At 33.8% G+C, this 21,322-nt stretch overlaps 1 protein-coding gene across 1 annotated transcript in view; it reads right to left on the bottom strand.

Annotated features, from left to right (window-relative positions):
- Positions 1-2,661: 2,661 nt before the first annotated feature.
- Positions 2,662-21,322, bottom strand: part of LOC123542487 (sushi, von Willebrand factor type A, EGF and pentraxin domain-containing protein 1-like) — a 72,321-nt gene continuing 53,660 nt past the window's right edge. The window contains exons 12-13 of the mRNA XM_045328383.2: positions 4,839-4,934; positions 2,662-3,514 (exon numbers count right to left, since the gene is read on the bottom strand). Coding sequence (XP_045184318.2) covers positions 4,873-4,934 — 62 coding nt within the window. The 3' untranslated portion in view covers positions 2,662-3,514; positions 4,839-4,872. The remainder of the gene's footprint in view (positions 3,515-4,838; positions 4,935-21,322) is intronic.

Raw genomic sequence — 21,322 nt, 5'->3', positions numbered from 1 at the left:
CAGATTTTGTTATTTATTTGTAACATATGTGAATGTGATTTAGTTTAACGCCATTTTCAACAGCATTTCAGATTTTGTTATTTATCTATAACTTATGTGAAAGAGATGCGTTTTCAAAGATTTTTTAAATGCGGACAATGAGCTCGACTTGAATCTCTGATGCTTGCTGGGAGGGCATTCCAAAGCTTTGGAGCTGCATGCTTGAAACTTCTGTCACCATACTTTATTGTTCGACTCCTCGGTACAACCAAAGACACTGAGCCATTTGCCGACCTTAAGTCTCTACGAGGCTTGTACATGTCCAGCATATCGACAATATACTTAGGAGATTCATTGTGCATGGCTTTGTATGTAAGTGTCAAAATTTTGAACTCAATGCGGTGCTGAACCGGGAGCCAATGCAACTCCTTCAAGACAGGCGTGATGTGTTCGTATCTTGATGTCTTGGTTATGATGCGGGCCGCTGTGTTTTGTACACAATGAAGTTTTTGCAGTGAGTCTTTGGAAATTCCATACAGCAGCGAGTTACAGTAGTCTGCTTTCGACGTAACCAGAGTTCACAAGAGACTTGGTAGCATCAGCTGTGATGTACTGCCTGATGTGGCCAATTTGCCCAAGTTGTGCGTAACTAGCTCTACACAGAGTGTTAACATGCTGTGTCATGACCATGTTCACTACAGGGCTGTGCTAATATATATACATAATACCTTTCATAAAGATCAGTAGCTTCAGAATTATTGCCCTTTAACTATTTTAAAATTCATAAATTCCCACAAAACAAAGTAACCTATTGACGAATCTTCATGAAACTTGATACAAATAGAGATCACTGAAGGACAGAAATTTTCCCATTGATTTCGAAAAAAGGAGCCAACTAACCATTGCATGGTCCTTTTGTACATAAATTGTGTACACCTGGAATTAAAATATCTTTAAAAATATAGTCCTTTCATTTGTGAAACAACTTATTTGGCGGGGGATATAAATTCACTAAATTTGCTAGACCAGCCACTAGACTGATAATAAAGAAGTTGTCAAAAAAAAAAATCGGATTTTTCTTTGATTTTATTTAACAGTGACAAATTGAAGTTTATTTTACAAATTTTCTCAGAGAACGGGTTCTAATATATTGGACCTAGGATACAGACTAACTAAATTTGTTCATTGAAACAAAGCCCGCCTGCTTAGCTCAGTAGGTAGTGTTGGTGTACGGATCACGTGGTCATGAGTTCGATCCTCGGGCGGGACGTATGTTTCCTGTAACTATTTGATAAACAAATAAACGACATTGTATCTGAAATCATTGGTCCTCCACCTCTGATTCATGTTAGGAAGTTGGTAGTTACTTGCGGAGAACAGGTTTGTACTGGTACAGAATCCAGGAACACTGGTTAGGTTAACTGCCCACCATTACACGACTGAATTACTGTTGAAAAACGGCGTTAAACACAAAACAATCACTGAAACAAAACAAGAGCCGTCACTAATGGTGATAAATGCCCCCCGCAGCGCCTTGACCTTTGACCTGGTGACCTTGAACTTTGACCTGGTGACCCCAAAGTCAGTAGGGGTCGTGTACTCAGTAAGTACTATCAGCATGTTAAGTTTGAAGGTCCTGGGTGCAGTGGTTCGCGAGTAGTGCCTTTATGCAAAAAGTCAACGTTGTGACGAACGAACTAACGAACGGATCCGCGGACACTTGAAAACTAATATGCCTCCCTTCGGGGGCAAAAAAATATACATCATTGTCTAGGAGCTAGTCTATGAATTTATTTGTCTTACGTCAAGTTGTAGAATATCGTTCATCAAACCTAGCAAATCACTTTAACAAACACAATATACTTCCAGATTTAAAGCATGCCTTTCTTGTGCGTGACGCAAATGATAAGAAATATGACACATGGCCAACAGGCTAATTTTGTTGAACTTGATTTAGTGAAACTTTTGATGACATAAACTATTTAAAATGCCTTTTCAAATTGCAGGAACATGCCTACTTCTTGTGAATTAAATCGTTTCTTACAGTTTGAACTGAACATGAAATACTCAGCGTTATCAGCAACATCCTGTACCACATAGGGTGTACTCGGGCCATCACTCTTTCTTCTAAATATTAATGACAAAGTATAACATCTCATGTCCGTTTGTTTGCAGAGGACACTGCAGTGCATTTAGCAAAGGGCCTTGATAAACTGGTAAAATGTATGTGGGACATGAATTTTAATCCCAGAAAATGTAATTTTATAATCAGAAGTAATCAAAAATGCTCTTATAATCGCAAATTCATGGTCAGTTCCTGGATACTGTAAAGATATAGGTATTAACATTATGTGGAGATCTTTCTAAAAATACCTATATAAACCGAAAAGTAGGTAAACATAGCACTTTCAAAAAAGTAGGAATGCTAGAAAGCCTGTAATATGGACAAGACACACTTGTGAAAGTTGCGGCCGAGTCTCTTTAAAATGTAGGAGTTAACCAGGCAAACATTTCGGAATGGACAGACAGACAAGGCTGCAACCACATGCATCTACCACATCCCTCTGAAAATTATCAGGGAATTTAATACGGACATTCCACAATACAATTCTGGGCGTAATGTCTTAATTGGTGGCCTAATACATGGCGAGAGCTTCTTCAATATAAAGAACAAAAACAAACTGATTTTAAAACTTTGTAAATTATATTGCAAACATGATTAAACTAATTATAATGAACTTTAGAAAGGTAACATGAACTTCAATCTTCATAAATGTTTATACACAGTAACTGGCACGTCTTAGATAGATGCACACATGAATGAAAGTCAAAATTAAGTTGTATTTCATTTTGATTTATACTTTCAAAAGTTTCATTAAAACATGATATTGAAATTATAAAACACTAACATATTTTTCAGGTTTAAACATGCACTATCAGTGCAATACAGTAACACTTCTCATATATAGTAGCATACAGTAGCTCACTCCGTCTAGCTTTTTGTGTTAAGTTATATCCATAACATCTTTTTTTCTAGAAGTTTCTGACAAATTAACTTTTCAAAGACGATTAAGCTATTCCTCACATGAACCATGAAACTTTAAAGTACGATGAGTTCAATAAAATAATCATTTTTCCTATGCAGAGGTTAGCTTTCCAGCTAAGTAAAGAAATAAAGACAAGTACTATATGGGGTATGTGACGATTCCATTCAAACAATTACCGTAGTTAAATGGAGATATCAAATTGAGATAGCAAGAAGTGTACCTCTAAATAAAAATTTAGTTAACTAGTGTTAAGCTTTAAAGTGATGACAATGTTCTAAGAGATAAGTCATAACTTCCTTCTTGGGTGGTCCTGCATTAATACTCTGAAGTGTTGACAGTTCAAAAAACTGGTAGATCGTAACTGGTAGATCAGCGAGAACATGCGCATCTTCTTCCCTCTAATCTAGAGTGTGTTTATATCAGCAAGAATTTTTTAATAAGCATATCTTCTGTTCAAATCGAAAAGCTTGTAGCATACATCAGCAAATCTGTAAAATTAAATACATGTATACATCATTTAGTAAATGTCTAAAGATGACAAACTGAATAACAAGAACTGTGACACGAAACAGAGCCTTCCACTATAATTTCAATACTTAATAGTGAAGTTGGGCACATCTAGGGATGCTGGAGCTATCACAGGAGTGTTCAATGACTCCAATGTGGATGAAGATATTACTAAGGATGTGTAATTAAGCTTATGTCTGTGTCAAAAGGTACCATCTTCATAGTGTTAAAATATTAAAACAGTAATAATATATGAAGTGTGAAAGTGATTTCTTTATTTTTATTATTTATTATTGTATAAAATTACACTAAATTCCATTCTTTTTTTTTTTTTTTGGTTGGATTTAACGTCGCACTGACACATGATAGGACATATGGCGACTTTCCAGCTTTAATGGTGGAGGAAGACCCCAGGTGCCCCTCCGTGCATTATTTCATCACGAGCGGGCACCTGGGTAGAACCACCGACCTTCCGTAAGCCAGCTGGATGGCTTCCTCACATGAAAAATTCAACGCCCCGAGTGAGGCTCGAACCCACATCGATGAGGGGCAAGTGATTTGAACTCAGCGACCTTAACCACTCGGCCACGATTCAGTAGAGTAAAAGATACTGCCTAGAATCTTAGTGACTGTATAAAAAAAGGAGATAAATTCAGTCATGTCGCTATCGAGCTTTGCAATTCCACTAATAGACATGTATGATCATATCAATAAGACCAATATTAACTACTCACTGCAACTATATGTTTTGTTTGTTTGTACTGGATTAAACACCATCTTTTAACAATAATTTAGTTATGTTAAGGTGGGCAGTTAACCTAATCAGTGTTCCTGGATTCTGTACCAGTACAAACCTGTTCTCCGCAAGTAACTGCCAACTTCCCCACATGACTTTGAGGGTGGAGGACCAATGATTTCAGACAGAGAACATACGCCCTGGGGATCGAATGCAGGACCCCGCGTGACTGTGCTCTCCCTACTGAGCTAAGCGGGCGGGCCTCCAACTTTTATGTTCCATGAGGGACATCATGAGATACATAGAATTCCCTTCATCATAAAATATGAATAAAATCTGAAAGATTAAGGAAAGTTAAGATTAAATACATCTGAGGTTTCAACATCATTCAATTTAAAACTTAAGACTTAGAACAGCTACAATGGCTAACATTTATATATGAGCAACCGAAAACACAACTGGACCATTGCCGTAGTTAAAAACTGCTTTGGCACCCAACGTTTTGGTTTTCTGATAGAAAATAAATGCCATAAGCATATTGGTCATGAGTCCGTAATACGCTGTCTTACCCATATGCCAATACTGCTGAAATCCACTGCCACTTCAACATTGTGATTGGCCTTCAAGTGGCTGGTCTCCTGGACAAGCCAAAGGTACAGTACTCGCTGAAATAAATAATCATTTCAGTTCTCGAGCACAAGGCATTTAATTATGTTTGATCACAACAACAAAACTATTTCAACATTTCTAATCATGTTTGTATTTTCGCTTGCTGGAGATAGGTTATGGTAGCCAATTACTGAACTCTAAATATAATGGGTCCAGCTAGTTTTACCAAAAGTAGCACAAAATTTTATAAATACCAAGAACATTTCCTTGTCACAGAAGATAAGATAATTGGCCAAAAGCAAAGGAAACATAACTCTGCAATGTTACAACTGACCCTAACTTTAAACAGATTTTCTGGTGTCAAAATCTCACACTTAATAAACATGCAGAGCACATGTTAAATGTTTCCTCTCATTGGAAGAATTGTTTTCAACAAACTTGGATGGTTATGTGTGTTTCCTGCCTTCGTCAACCCCAGAAAAACAAGCAATATTTGTAAAACACATATGTTCAAATGATGGCCTGTAAAAGGAAAGTCAGCATGTAATTTTGTGATCTTAACATTTGACTCAATATCCACCAGAAACAATAGGAGTCAAAACAAAAGACTATAGGCACAATTTTATAAAGATTCAAAGCCAGAGCTTTCTTTTATTATTCAGTAGAAAATTGTTTTCAGTCTAGGGGTCCATTATTTGACGGTTAGACCTACTGACCCCTAAAATAATGGGGTCATCTTCTTACAACAGGCAAACATCCTATGATCTTTGACAACTGTAGGAAACAAGTGTTTATTAATTGAGTAGGAACTGATCCAAGTCTCAAAGTTACAGTGACAGTTGACGTAATTTACTGACCACAGGAAATCACCATATGAAGATTCTCGATTTAGGCCAAAATGTTCACAAGTTAGAGATAGAAACTGTTTCCAGCCTCATGGTTTCTGGACCTTTGACTTACTGACTCTTGAACAATAAGGGTCACCTACTGACCACATGCAATTATATCCTATGAAGTTTTTTTTTGGATTTAACGTCGCACCGACACATGATAGGTCATATGGCGACTTTCCAGCTGTAATGGTGGAGGAAGACCCTAGGTGTCCCTCCGTGCATTATTTCATCATGAGCGGTCACCTGGGTAGAACCACCGACCTTCCGTAAGCCAGCTGGATGGCTTCCTCACATGAAAAATTCAACGCCCCGAGTGAGGCTCGAACCCACATCGATGAGGGGCAAGTGATTTGAAGTCAGCGACCTTAACCACTCGGCCACGGAGGCCCCCTTATGAAGTTTAGTAACTGTATTTTAAAGCATATATTCTTTTGCTACTGAGTGGAACACACTTGTATTTTAACGTCACTGTGATTTTAACCTTTGACCTACCGACTTTCAATATAATATGGGTCATCTACCGACTAAAGGCAATCATCCTGTGGAGTCTGACTTTCATGAGACCAAGTTTTCTGACAAAAAAATTATAGTTTAATGAGAGGATACTAATGCAGAGACAGACCTACAGACAAGTGTACACCTCGATCCTCTAGAAAGGGTGGTGGGGGGGGGGGCTTTTACATGTGATGCATATTCCCACACAATAGCGGTCACATAAGTGAATATCACTTACATTAAAATACAAATTTTCCAGTTCCTTTTTGTGTTGTGAAAAAAGAACAAACTAGAACTGTCACAGGAGTGACTTATACCCCCTCCATACAGTCCTGTCACAGAAGAATGGCAACCATCAACCATAAGAATTTTTAAAAATACTTAGAATAATATAAAACGTAAAAAAAACACATAATACTTTTACTCGTCTTTGGAGTACTTCATCCTGGGCTTCCTCAGCACATATAAGTAATACTAGTATATGTGCCCAGGATGAGGGATGCGGTAAATATAAAAATCTCTAATATTAGAGATACTAAAAATGAATACAAAAAAAGTGTCTTACTGCCACATGTCACCACAGAAAAATGTTTTTACTTTTTACACAGGACTAATAATAAAAAAGTTAGAAAAATACCTAAAATATTGAAAATCTAAAAGTAGAATTTCTAAAAATAGACTAATTCATGGAATTTAAGGGGAAGTTACTCCGTACAAAAGTTGAAAAAAAGGTTACTTCCCTTTGGCTCTAAGCCAATCAGAATGATATGTAGAGAAAATGCATCAAAATTACTCTTAAATTCTAAGTAAAAGGGGGCATAATTCATGAAAAATTGGTGTCAGAGTTATGCATCTTACATGATATGGGTGATGAGGTGGAACATCTATTTTAAGTTTGAATCAGTTCCATTTAGTAATAACTGAGATATAGTGAAAATGCATCAAAATTTACCTTAAATTCTAAGTAAAAGGGGGCATAATTCATGAAAAGTTGGTGTCAGAGTTATGCACCTTGTGTCACATGATGAGGGTGATAAGGTTGAACAACAATTTTAAGTTTGAATCAAATCCATTTAGTAATAACTGAGATATAGCGAAAATGCATCAAAATTAACCTTAAATTCTAAGTAAAAGGGGGCATAATTCATGAAAAATTGGTGTCAGAGTTATGCACCTTATGTCACATGATGTGGGTGATAAGGTGGAACATCTATTTTAAGTTTGAATCAAATCCATTTAGTAATAACTGAGATATAGCGAAAATGCATCAAAATTAACCTTGAATTCTAAGTAAAAGGGGGCATAATTCATGAAAAGCTGGTGTCAGAGTTATGCACCTTGTGTCACATGATGTGGGTGATAAGGTGATAGTAGTGTGTTTCGGGGGTTTTCAGTTTTGATAAAATGATTCGAGTTTCTAAATCGGATTATAATTAGGTAATTAATCCGATTAATAAAAAAATTATGCAATTAATCTGGATTACACACAATTGATCTGGATTATAATGTAATTTGTATTGATTAGACAGCTTAATTATAGTTTGTATTGATGATTAACATCAATTAGTGCCCACTTTTGGGTGCATCGGTTTATAATTACACAACCAACTCAATGGCGGCGAGAATGAGTTACGTCGACAGAATAAAGATTAATTAACTACTAACTCCTCCTAGCTGGCTCCAATACATGCACACAGTCATCTATAACATATTTTTATTCCATAATGGCCAACGCAGATTTTGTTTTGCGACAACGGCAAAGTGTTTGTATGTTAGAATTTTCTTTACAATTAAAGTATGCTAGACATGTAGTTTCTATGCTAGAAACTGTAGCTTGGCGGAATTGTCTCGGCTGCACTGAAGGCTGGCTGTCACAGAGGGACCATACCTGCTTGAACGTTAAACATAGCGTGGGAGAGTATAATAGGCGTACCAGGACTTTAGATAAGCTTTCCACTTACTTTGACGAAATAATAGACGGAACTAATGATGAAAAGCTGTTGTTTGATTGGGAGGTAGAAATTAAATGTTTCGGGCATGTATGCGCGAGCGTTATAGACATGTTTCTGTTAAAGGTGAAATGTAAGGACTACCGGGAATCTCGCATGAAAAGCAGTGCCATTTAAGCCGCTCAGTTGACACAATGAATCCTTTCATTAGGTGTGTTAATCCAGTTAGATTACACAATTAATCTGCTCGGGGATATAATGTGTGTATTGTTTAGACCGTGTATTTTTGGGTGAGTCAAAGAGCTATAAAAATAAATAGATCGGCAACTTGAAAGGCATATAGAGCAAATCTCACCAAAAAACGATACAACTGAACGAGATCTCGTTTACCGGAAGTGACGCATTCTCCAAGCGCCATATGTATGCAAAAAAAGGGACACGTGGTAAATCAATTATCATCGTATGACCACGCTTATTTCGATGGTAAAACGTGTAGGCCTATTTTGTGTCTTAAGACAATTTCGTGTGTCTCAATTGATAAGACTATTTCACATTAAACTGATGTTGTTTTAGAAGCTTACACGTATTTTGAATATTGCGCTTCACTAAGATAACGCCAATTCACGCTCTGACACGAGATAACGTGAGATTACCGCCAGTTGCCATTCTGTGTATTTTATATTTCTTTAGATGCGTTAGGGGAGCAGCTAGTAATCCGATAAGTTAATATTCATTACAAGTAATTACAACGATATTGAAAATTATTTACGTAATTAAGTACGAACTCCTCCTAGCTGGCTCCAAAATGAAATTAAGGTACGTATGAGTGTACCAATCAATAAATGTGTGCCCGTACTCGATTAATTGTAGCTTATTTTGTACATAAATATATATCTGTTTATTTATAATACGAAGGTATATTATAGTGGACACTGAAGAAATAGTTAATTGTTTATATTTACATTTTATTGTATTTTCATTACATTTCCTTTTGATTTATGAACAAGATAATATTAAAAATTGCAAATATTTTGTGCCATTCAAAATTAAAGTCAGCTTCCCGCCATTTTGTTCACCAGACGGAACAACAGCGACGTCATCTAAGGAAAGTTCTCCCTGACTATAAGCGAACGTCGTCAAAACAGCGGTCGGTTATCACTAAGCAGCGTTGACGTTACTCACGCGCCTTTCCTTTTGCTATTCATAGGAAATGAACGTCAAAGTTTTCAATGGAAAAGAATAGTGCGAATGTAAATATTTACAATTAAAGTAGGCTAGGTACGTCGTAGATATGCTAGAATCTGTCGCATTTCATCATAATTGTCTCGGGTGTAGCGAAGGTTGGTTGTAACAAAGGGATCATTCCTGTTTGAACTATAAACCGAGCGTGCAAGCGAAAGACACTAATATTGATAGCAAATATTGCACTCAGAAGAGATTAAGTAAGCTGTTTCCTTATCATGGCGATATATCATAGACGGTATTGATGATGATAACCTGTTGTCTGACTGGGAGACGGAAATGAAGGGATTTGGGCATGTATGCGCGAGCATTATAGATATGTTCATGATAAAATTGAAATGTAAAACAATGCTGTCTGGTGGAGAAGTGTTTTAAGGGCAGCCAGAAGCATTCTTGCGCAGCACGCTTGCTAAAAATTTAAATTTACTTGAAATATATATAATCAGCTTCAAATGTATTTAACTTTACTAAAAATACAAATTAAGTTTGTATGTTGATATATATTGAGCCACAAACATATATTAAAGCCATTATTTCAGCGGTTGTACACGTTTATTATGTATTTATCTATACATGTACGCACTGTGAACAAGTTTAAAGCTAATGCATAGTGCTGTTGATACAGCCATAAAACTGTAGCAAGTAATTGTTCCTGTTTTTAGGTACGAAATTTTGAGCTGATATACCTTGAAGTATTACCAAGTTAAGACCTTATAGAATTGTTGCGCCTTGATTTTTTATCAAACGACTTGTGGCATGTATCAATGTTGCTTTTCGAGCATTTTTACAAAATAAAGTCTGCCTCGGGTGAAACCTATATCCTTTTTCTTGATATCACCTGATTTGCCAGTGGCTTTTATATGATTGTCTGAAAAACACATCTAGTACAGCGCAACCTAACTAAAACAAAATGTCAAAAACGCATTGAATGTTTCATTTCTAGATCAATTACTTATAGATTTTAAGCCTCCCTATAGATATGTTTACAACATCTTTTCATTCAATTTAATCCAGAGTACATACCTTTTATTTATGTGATATTGATTTTATGTTAGAACGCGTGCAACTAAGCTTATTAAAGATATGCAAATGTAGCTCAGCGCTTAGTTTATTTATCGTTGCTTATCACCGATGAACGAAATCAGGTAACGAGGCCAGGGCCAAGAATGAAAAATATATCGTGATACTTTTGGAAGGCCTGCAATATTTGCTTATCCATTCGTGTTTGTTCTTTGTGTCACAACCTGACATACACATTGTTGATCAGTTTTCACAACATATTCATAAAGCTTTCAATACGCGTAACACATCACAGAGCCGTACAGGTATACGATAATGCCACGATAACGGATCAGTTCAGACCGTTGATTATCGATCTTATCTCTCGGATCACAAGCTTAGTTAAAACGTTTTACCAAAATAACTGTCCGTTATTTACCAGCTTGAATAGGTGCAGTACGTATATTTCAGTCAGTCAGTGTATAAGTTTAATTACGGTCTATCCGCCCTTTCAGACACAATAAAGCATAAACCATGCCACGCAGAGTATAGACCGAAAATTGTATTCAGTTTACCTCGAGTATAAAATTATGCATATAGTTTTAAGCTCTAAACGATATCAATCGATCAGTCATCGGGTAACTGCGAGAGCGCATAGTTGCTGGTGAGAACAATGCGAAGTTTTGTTGGATAAAAGATATTCTGCGGCGAAGGCGCTGTATGAACGGAGTGTTTCGATGTGTACTTTTCAAGTGGCGCCACTGTACGTAGACCTATGAAAACTACTTGATCTAGTGTAACCGTTTAAGTGTCATGGCTTCGTCTATTTATGCAGTTACTGTCAAGCGAAAACGCTTAGAAACAAACCCACGCCATTTATGTGTTTGAATTTGCAGATCTGTGGTTATCTCCGGTTTTGAATAGTATTGCATCCCGGTCTTTTGTACTTTTGCTTATGTTGCACAATTCCATCAAAATCGTATGGAATCGTGGGACATCGCATATCGTTACAATAACTTATTATTTATTAATCAATCAACCACATGCTAACTGCAAACGATATTACACAAGGAATGCACATCTGTTACTGGAATTTTTAATCGCCATGCTCCGCCTGTGCGAGCTAATCTATTAAAGATTACGAATTACAGTAAGGGATTAAAGGATTTGCGATATAAACAATATCCGTACATCTTCTTTGATAACTTAAAATATGTCTTAATCGTGCTGTTATGAATAGACAATTGTCGACAGATTTCCCTTTTGCCTGCGATACTGGACATTGTAGTAATGACTGAATATAGATTAGAAATAAGACGATGTAAGATATCTTTAGAATTTATAGCCTCTTTTCAGTCAATATCTAGAAACATCTCTTTGTAAAGTAGATGAAAAAAGAAAACATCAACAATACATGATACAACGGAATCGGGTTAAATTGCATTCTGTGGATTTAAAGTTGAATACATACGATTTTCGGCGACACTTAGTCTCGCCTGGTTCATCATGAAAAAAAGCCAGCAACAGCAAACAATTATCTTCTTCCATATTCACTTCTGTCTTACAGTTTTATTTGTATATATTCTTATATTTACTATTATTGTAATAACAACTTTACTTCAGCCCTTGAAGAACAATATATTGGCCCCGCATCGGTTAAGGTAGCCAATATAACGCCATTTCGCCGACCAAGAGCAGAAGAGACCCGTATCCTGGGTGCTGTTTTGCATGTTAAGTAAACGGCCATTTTAAGGTCCAACCAAACGTTCAAGAAAGAAATGCCGACATCAGTAAATTGACAACGCCATGGTATATGCTCACTCCTTTGAGACAATAGTATAAATTTGTATTTTGAAAATGGTAAAATTGTTAAATACTACGAGTTTCTTGAGTTGATATGTTATCTTTAGAATCGCTATTTCCACTTTAAAATACCATTGTTAATAAAAAAAGGTTTTTGCAAATGAATATAAAGAATGAGAAATTATCATCAAAGTCACATTAAACATTCCCCCTTTACAGTTTAGCGAAAATCACTAAAACAAGAGAAAAATTGATAGATACACAATCAAACTGGCATAGCATCGATTAGTTTTCTACATCAATGCTGTGGGAACTCCCTCTTCACATGTCTTTTAAATAAAGTAACAAAAACCAGCAATAAATGGATGCATTTGTTTTTAAACAAAAATATACCAAAATATCAGTATAATTTACGCGGTTCACATCTCTCTAAAACATATTCCGGATGGTTCCGCCAATCGATATTTTCAGTGAGAGAAATTTAGCATCGTGCTTAAATTTAGCAGTATCATGCATGTTAGTACTTTTCGAGACCTATAATAATTCTTCGAATAATTTTCTCATGCTTCCAATAGCAATAATGTGCAATTATTGCAAAAATGACTGCTCTTCTAACATAATTTCAAATGAAAAAAAACACAAATAATAATAATGATGATAATAAGAAATGACCCATTTGAAAATAAATTCTGTCCTGTCATATTGCAATATCCTTTAAAACCAGAGCTAATACAGCCAGAAGATATAAATTAGCTTCTTATCAATAGTAGAATATTTATACTCTTTCGATGTCCAACGGAGACTGCATTAGTGTTTATTATTAGATATCATTTCTTGGTGTTAACATTTATTATATCTTATAATTAAAAAACACGTTTGATTAAAATTTGAAGTTGGCAGCCGAAATGGTAGTAACTTTCATGATGTACTATGCTTTAAAATCTTATAATTATTTCACGGAAGATACTGATTTAAATCTAAAAAAATGCAGTTACAGTTACAATTAAATGCCATAAAGTGATAGCCATTTGTTACAACCTTCCAGTTTTCGTTTTGGCATTACATATTCACACTGTTTCACATGTACATCTAGTAGTGTGTAGCACTTTAAAGGCAGACAGACAGTCGAACTACTTTACTGACGTAAACAGTATAACAATGCTACGCACAGCCTCAACCATTCTCAATGTATCCTTTGCTAACATTTAATTATGACTTTCGGGTACTTACAAGACTATAATGATACAAATTACTTAGAATCTGACATTAACTGGTATATGTCAGTAGACCTTATCTGGCTGATCATTTATTCATATCTATAAGGTATACATGTGCATTATCGGTCGAGAACGGCAGGGGTGGAGCCTAATATTGGTGTTATATAAAGGCGATTTAAAACTTAAAATCGTTCGATTTATCCCGTGCTACGCTTAGTGATGGAAGGCAAAAAAATTACGTTCACTGACATTTATAGGGCGTATCCACCCCCGTCTAAACGTTTCGTACAACGGGTAGGACACTTACCGCTCTCTGACCAAATGTTGAATAATTACATACTTAACGTGTTTCTGCAACCCGTAGGGCACCCCAAAGAACCTTTACACCCTAATATTCCGTTCGTGTACAGACGAGAAGGTTACTGGGACGAAGAGAAAACAGAGAAGAGATGAAAATGATGTCTATATAGTTACACTAAATATTTACACGAATAACATTATTTTGTTGTACTATATTGAATGAAATTTTATGGAATACAATCAGAAACATGATAAAATGTATGTAATACACCTGTAATAAACCGTTCAAAAGCTAGTTTTCTTTCTTTCTTTTTTTTTGTTGTTACTGTTATTATTATTATTATTATTATTATTATTATCATTATTATTATTATTGTTCGTGTTTTGTTTATATAATATGTTTATCACAGATGACATGGAAAGGAATGAAAGACACGTCAAATCCCGACTTTACATGCCGTAATGCGTATAAAATGGGAAATGTTGTGTCAAAATTAGTCAAACTAAAGTCGAAAACTGATGGAAATTATTTACTTAGGGAAGAAAAAACCTTGATAAAATGTCAACTAGATAATCTTTTTTGAAAATAGCTTCTCTTATATTATTCTGACCACATCAGTCTTGGGTTTTATTATGTTTTGAGAAGGGTCATAATTATACAAAAATATGAATAGCCTCTGGAGTGATCTCCTGTAAAGAAAAAAAAAACAGAAAAAAAAACATTGGTTCTGAAGAAAGACTAGTAAAATATAGGCTGTAGAAAGAATATGTAAGGTACTCCGTTGTCTGTCTATTCAAATTCAATGTTTTAGGTAAAGAATGCGGTAAAAGCGTGGTTTGCGATAGTCACTAAAAAACTTCACAGCGAGGTAGATGCCATATATAGATATCCTACAAAAGTAGACGTTCTTGATGTACATTAATACATCATGAAAGATTCTTCTCTTTGTTCTTCTTCTTATTATTTCTGATCATGGGAATATCCTCCTCCTTCATAAGTATATTAAATAAAATTTTCATTCAATTAAGAAGAAACAAATAATTAGCGATGATAATAGCTACCTTTTAACGTTTCCAAATATTTCTAAATAGTAATTTGGGTACAAAATTTAAATGTAAAGTTCCGATTTTCACGAACTTTACAAACGGTTGATCACGTTTGGCAGGGCATTACCGCTCACAGGATAGAAAAAAATAAGTAGAAAGACAAACAATAAAACATTCACTGGTGACCCCGAGTTTTTAGTGCGCATTTTCATGAGAATCCGTTTTTGCCAGCGTGGTCTCCGAATTGTGGCGAGGACAAGTTGTGCCATGTTTGATTTAGTATGTCTCGTTTTTCATGACACAGAAGCAGAGTAATATAAAACAATGAGCTGTCGAGAAATATCGACACTTAAAGTAATATTTAAAAGCTTTAAATACAGTAAGCACTTTATTTTATTTTCCCATGTCTGTATACATTAGCATTGCTACAGTTGAAAACCCTCTATCACTTTCGGTTTTGTGTAGAGAGATATACGGGGCTTTTGCAAGTACACACGTCCAGTTGCAAATGACCAAATGATATTTCTGCTATAGATGCACTGACACACAAAACGATGGTTTAAGTATGTAATCAAGCCTTTATTTAAAATTAATAATGTCTCAAATGGTGATAAGGAAACTTAGTATATCTAACAAATGGAATACGGAATGGTGCTTGAAAACAGCCCATAATTATTTGTTAAATGTTACCTTTCTACTAATGCAATACGAGTGAATGACATTTTGATCCTGCATATAAAACAAAGTTTCTTTATTTTCTTGTGAAATTAAATCGAGACGAGTTTTTTACTTCTAAAAGCTGTAATTGATATTTTTCACCGTATATATTATAATATATAATATATTTACTCTAAGAACTGAAGATGATTAAAAATAAATGTGGTGATTATTTATATCACATGTTTTGTCGTCGCGGTAATGAAATAAAGCCATTGCTTAAAATGATCAAATACTAGTGTCATAAAGCTTTGAGACGACACCGTATAAAGTACAGAAGTTTGTCAAAAAACTTATTCCACTGCACATAATATCTGGATTTGATTTGTTTACTCCGGTTGTTTTCATTATTTATTCGAGATGTTCGAAGGATTTTTACTGAATACTTAATAAACTATAATGAAATCCCTCTGATATCAACAGAAAATTTCTGAATCAGTTAATCAATATAGTATTAGTTTTCAAGCAGGAATGTTTTCTTTTAATCTTTAATTTCTATCTATAGAATTTCATTTATCTATCATGTGTATTATTACTAATTTAGGAAAAAAATAAAATTGATTTATTGCGTCCTATGTAGCGCGCCAAAGGCATATTTCGAATGAAATTTTATACTTCAGTCAAGCACTAAATTTAACAAAATATTATTTTGGTATGTTTAGGAATCATTATAGATTGAAATATAACATCAAGCTCTTGTCTCATTATAAATATGAATTTGGTACAATAATCTTATTCCGTGTGAAGATCATTTTACTATTTTCAGTTGTTTCTCTTTTAGCAACAACTTTTGTGTAAATGTACTATTTTAAATGCAGTTTTAATATTAACTGTAATTGAAAACAATCTATTTGAGAAAGGATATTTTTGATCATATAAAGCATTGTCACATACAATACTATTAAATATATGTTAGTATCAAAACCGGTGGAACCTACAAAATGAAATACAATCAGTTTAAATGTCATTTTGTGTTTTGATCTAATATGTTATGAAGTTTCTCTAAAAAATACACATATTAGGACATGGACGGTTACTGATCACCTTACTTAATACTTAATATACTGCAGTTAAATCTATCATACACCAACAGATTACGTATAGACCACTTCGCCAATGTAGTACATTGTATTAGTTTTCATCAGCAATGGTCAGCAATTAGTTATGGCCACTTCATGCTGAGAATATAACAGTATTTAAGTATAATAGGGCTCTATATAGGCACTATATCGTTTTCATTTTGCTGATTGTGTAACGTTGAGTGAAATGTCAGCCAAGACGTTTATCCATAATGACGCTGTTTAAAGTTCGCTCAGTATATTTAGCAAGAACACTGATATATCTTTAAAAAAATAACTTAATAAATATAATAAAAACTTGTTCAAATACCAACATTTTACAGAAAGAGCTGAAAACAGTTTGCGTATAACATTAATAGACGTGTAATTACCCCATCGATTAAAGTCATCTGGGTAGAGAAGTGCTTTCCAGAGCATTTTTTTCAGTTTTGCATTCAATGTACTGATTTTGTGAATTATTTCAAATTCAGTTTGTTGGTATGATACCAGACCTTTTTTCATAGCCTTTGTTTAAGGGTATACTTATCTGCAGATGTAACAGTTTTCACCTAAGGGTTTTTAAATTAAAGTACATATTTTTCAAGAAACTAAGACATTAACATCAAAATAGGTACATAAAGCAATTTTCAGGCCAGGAGATTTAGATACAATTGAATTATTCCGCTTTTAACAGTACACTGCAACCTGCAGTAACTGTAAAAGTACAAGTTATGTTGAATGCATTGAGGGCAAATGTTAAGTGAACGTGTGTGTTTGTTATTTCTTATTTTATTGCTGTGTCAAAATATTGATATCAATGACAGGTAGTAGCTATAACCTATGACAAAAAATGGGTTCTGTAAAAATACAAATGAAAATTGGTACATAATTAATTAATTATGAATAAAACTGAACATATTTATGTTGATTGATTTTCTCTGTTTGAACCCCCTTTCGCTGTCTGTCTGTCTCTTGCTGTTTGTCTTTTGGCCCTGACTGCAATTTTTTTCCCTTTTTTGTAAAAGGGGAAATTCATGGCATGCCTCCTTGTTAAATTTTTGACAAACACAGTAAACCCATTTTTCATTATTTTATCATTTTTGATAACTTTAAAGAGTGTATGCTGATCTCATCAAAAAAGGGGTACAACAATGCCTTTCTGTTCTTCCTTAAAAAAAATTAGGGTTAAAAAGCCCCAAAAATATGCCCATTTTCTCTTGAGATGTATATTAGTTCAAAACTACATAACTCCCGGTGTTCGGGAAGTTATTGAAATATTTCAAAGTATTGCGTTTTTCATTTTTTTTTTATTTTTTATGGCAGGACGAATCGAAATTTTTTTTGGGAAACCTTGTAAGGTTTTTGAATATGTTTAAATACTTTCAACCAGTTTTTCTGGCAACGGTATAAAAACCCAGTGGACAAAAAAAAACATTACAGGCCTCTGATAAAAAATTTGCCAATTGATGTTTGCCCTTTTTTAAAAAATTTTTCGTTTTGTAGTTTTTTTTTTTTGTATTAGTAGTCCTTTTATTTTTTTATTAAAAAAATAGCCAAAAAGTTTATTTTCATAACAAAGTTTTAAATTTACACATACATATCAATAAAATGCAAAGAAGGAAATAAAAAGTATTATTTTCATTTAAATGGTATATTCATAATTTATTATCAATTTTTTGTAAAATATTTCACCAAAAAAGGCAAATTTACAAGTAATCATAATTTTTCAAGAAAAAACAAAAAGTGATAATGGGGTTTTCAACTATAGAAATGTTTTGTTTTATTACGCTGGGAAAAAGAAATTGAAGTGTTAGCTTTTTTGGCTTTTAAAATTTTTTTTAAGTGTTGAATTTTCGACGTCATTGTTTTATTTTACATTGCTTTTTTCTTGAAAAACGGAATACAAAACCCTACAGGGCACAATTGCCTCCCCAAAAATTGGGACCACGCGGCAAAAACGGTTCTCAAAATGCGCACTAAAAACTGGGGGTCCCCAGTAAATGTTTTATTTTTTGTCTTTTACTTTTTTTTTTTTCCGTGTGCGGTAATGCCGCCAAACTGATCAACCTTTTTTTAAATTTCGAAAAAAGGTTTAAAAATGAAAAATTTTTTTATTTTACATGTAAAAAACTTGATATATTAAAATAATCTTATTTTTAAAGATGTTTCTAAACCCGGAATCGATTTCCCAAGGGCCCCCAAATCTTCACAAAAACCCCCCTATCCCCAGACGGGAATGGAAACAGATTAACTGCGCGGAAAAATCGAAATAAGCTAAAAATAAATTTTCAACAAATTAAAGTTATAAATTTAAATTTTGTCCCCAAATTACTTTTAAAAATTTTTGGGAACTTTAAAAAAGGTAGCTTTTATCTCGCTAATTTTTTGTTTCTTTTAAATTGAATGAAAATTTATTAATATATTAGAAGGAGGGTTTTCCCCTGTCAGAAATAATAAGAAGAAAAAAAAGAGAAAAATCTTTATGATGTTTTTAAGTACATCAGAACGTTACTTTTCAGGATACTTATATGGCATCCCCTCGCTGTGAAGTTTTTTAGGGGTATGCAAACCACGTTTTACCGCATTTTTTACCAAAAACATTGAATTGAAAAACAGAAAAACGGGTACCTTACTTTCTTTCACAGCCATTTTTTATAGTCTTTCTTCGAACCAATTTTTTTTTTCTGTTTTTTTTTTTTTTCAGGAGATCCCTCAGAGGCTTTCAATTTTTGTAAAATTTTGACCTTCTAAAAAACATATAAAACCCAAGACTGATTTGGCAGAATTTTTAAAAGAGAAGAATTTTAAAAAAGTTATCTATTGACATTTTATAAAGGTTTTTTTTTCCTAAGTAAAAAATTTCCTCGTTTTCGACTTTATTTGACTAAATCGACACAACTTTTCCCCTTTTTATACGCTTACGGCTGAAAAGTGGGATTTGAGTGTCTTTCATTCCTTTTCCCATGCCTTGTGTAAACTTTATATAAAAAAAACAGAACAGAATAAAATAATGGAAATAATAATAATAATAATAATTAACGAACAACAAAAGAAGAAAGAAAAAGTTTTGAACGGTTTTTTTACGGTGTATTCTACTTTTTATCAGTTTGTTGTATTCAAAAAAATTTTCATTCAATATAGACAAAAATAATGTTTTTCGTGTAAATTTTATTAAACTATTAGACACATTTTCATTTTTCTCTGTTTCCTTCCCCCCTACCTTCTCGTTGACACAAAGGAAATTAGGATGAAAAGGTTTTTTGGGGGTCCCCTAGGGGTTGCGAAACACGTTAAGTATGAATTTTTCAACTTGGTCAGAGAGGGGTAAGGTCCTCCCCGTTGTCGAACGTTTAGACGGGGGGGGATCCCATAAATGTCAGTGAATGTCCCTTCCATCACAAAGCGTGACGGGATAAATCGAACGTTTTTAAATTTTGAATCGCCTTTATTAACCCCAATATTAGGCTCCCCCCTGCCGTTCCGACCGATAATCACATGTTACTTATAGTTGATAAATGTTTTGGCCAAAAAGGTTCTGACAATACCATTTAATGTCGATTTAAGTAATTGTATCTTTTTAGTTTGAAAGTCCCCAAAAGTCATAATTAAATGTTAGAAATAAATTGAAAAGGGTTTTGAGGCGTCGTGCTTTTTAAACTGTTTACGTCAAAAAAGTAGTTCGATGTCTGTCTGCCTTTAAAGTGTACACACTATAGATGTACAGTAAAAAGTGTGAAATTAAGCCAAAACAAAAAACGGGGTTGTAACAAATGGCTATCCTTTATCCCTTTTTTTGTAAGTCGCATGTTTTTAGATTTAAATCAGTATCTTCCTGAAATAATTTTTAAAATTTTTAAGCAAGTAATCATGAAAGTTTTTATATTTCGGGTGCCCAAATTCAAAATTTTAAAACAAACGGTTTTTTTTAAATTTTAATTATAATAAATGTTTAAAATCAAAAAAATATCAATAATAAACACTAATGCGTCTCGTTGGAACTCGAAAGAGTATAAAATTTCTATATTGTAAAAAGTAATTTTTATCTTTGGCTGTATTGCTCTGGTTTTAAAGGTATTGCAATAGACGGACGAAATTTTTTTTTAAAAGGGTATTTTTTATTATCATCATTATTATTTTTGTGGGTTTTTTTTCATTTGAATTAGTTTGAGAGCAGCATTTTTTTCAATAATTGCCATTATTGCTAGGAATATGGAAAAATTTTTGAAAATTATTAAGTCCGAAAATACTAACATGCATGATACTGCTAAATTCAAACACGATGCTAAATTTCTCTCACTGAAAAAATCGATTGGGGGACCATCCGGAAAAGTTTTGAGAGATGTGAACCCCGTAAATTTTTTGATATTTTTGGGTTTTTTTTGTTTAAAAAAAAAATGCTCCATTTTATTTCTGGTTTTTTTTCTTTATTTTAAAAAAATGTGAAGAGGGAGTTCCCACCGCATTGATGTAGAAAACTAAACGATGCTATCCCGTTTGATTTTTATTATCAATTTTTCTCTTGTTTAGTGAATTTTTGCTAAAATGTAAAGGGGGAAAGTTTAATGTATTTGATGAAAAATTTTCCTTCTTTTTTTTCATTTTCAAAAACCTTTTTTTTATTTAACAAGGGGATTTTTAAAGTGGAAATGCGATTCTAAGTCCATATCAATTCAAAAACTCGTGTATTTAACATTTTACCCTTTTCAAAATACAAATTTATACTA

This window comes from Mercenaria mercenaria, chromosome 5, assembly GCF_021730395.1.
Source record: "Mercenaria mercenaria strain notata chromosome 5, MADL_Memer_1, whole genome shotgun sequence".
Taxonomy (NCBI): Eukaryota; Metazoa; Mollusca; class Bivalvia; order Venerida; family Veneridae; genus Mercenaria; species Mercenaria mercenaria.
The sequence above is the reverse complement of the archived record's forward strand: the minus strand, read 5'-3'. Positions and strand labels throughout refer to the sequence as shown.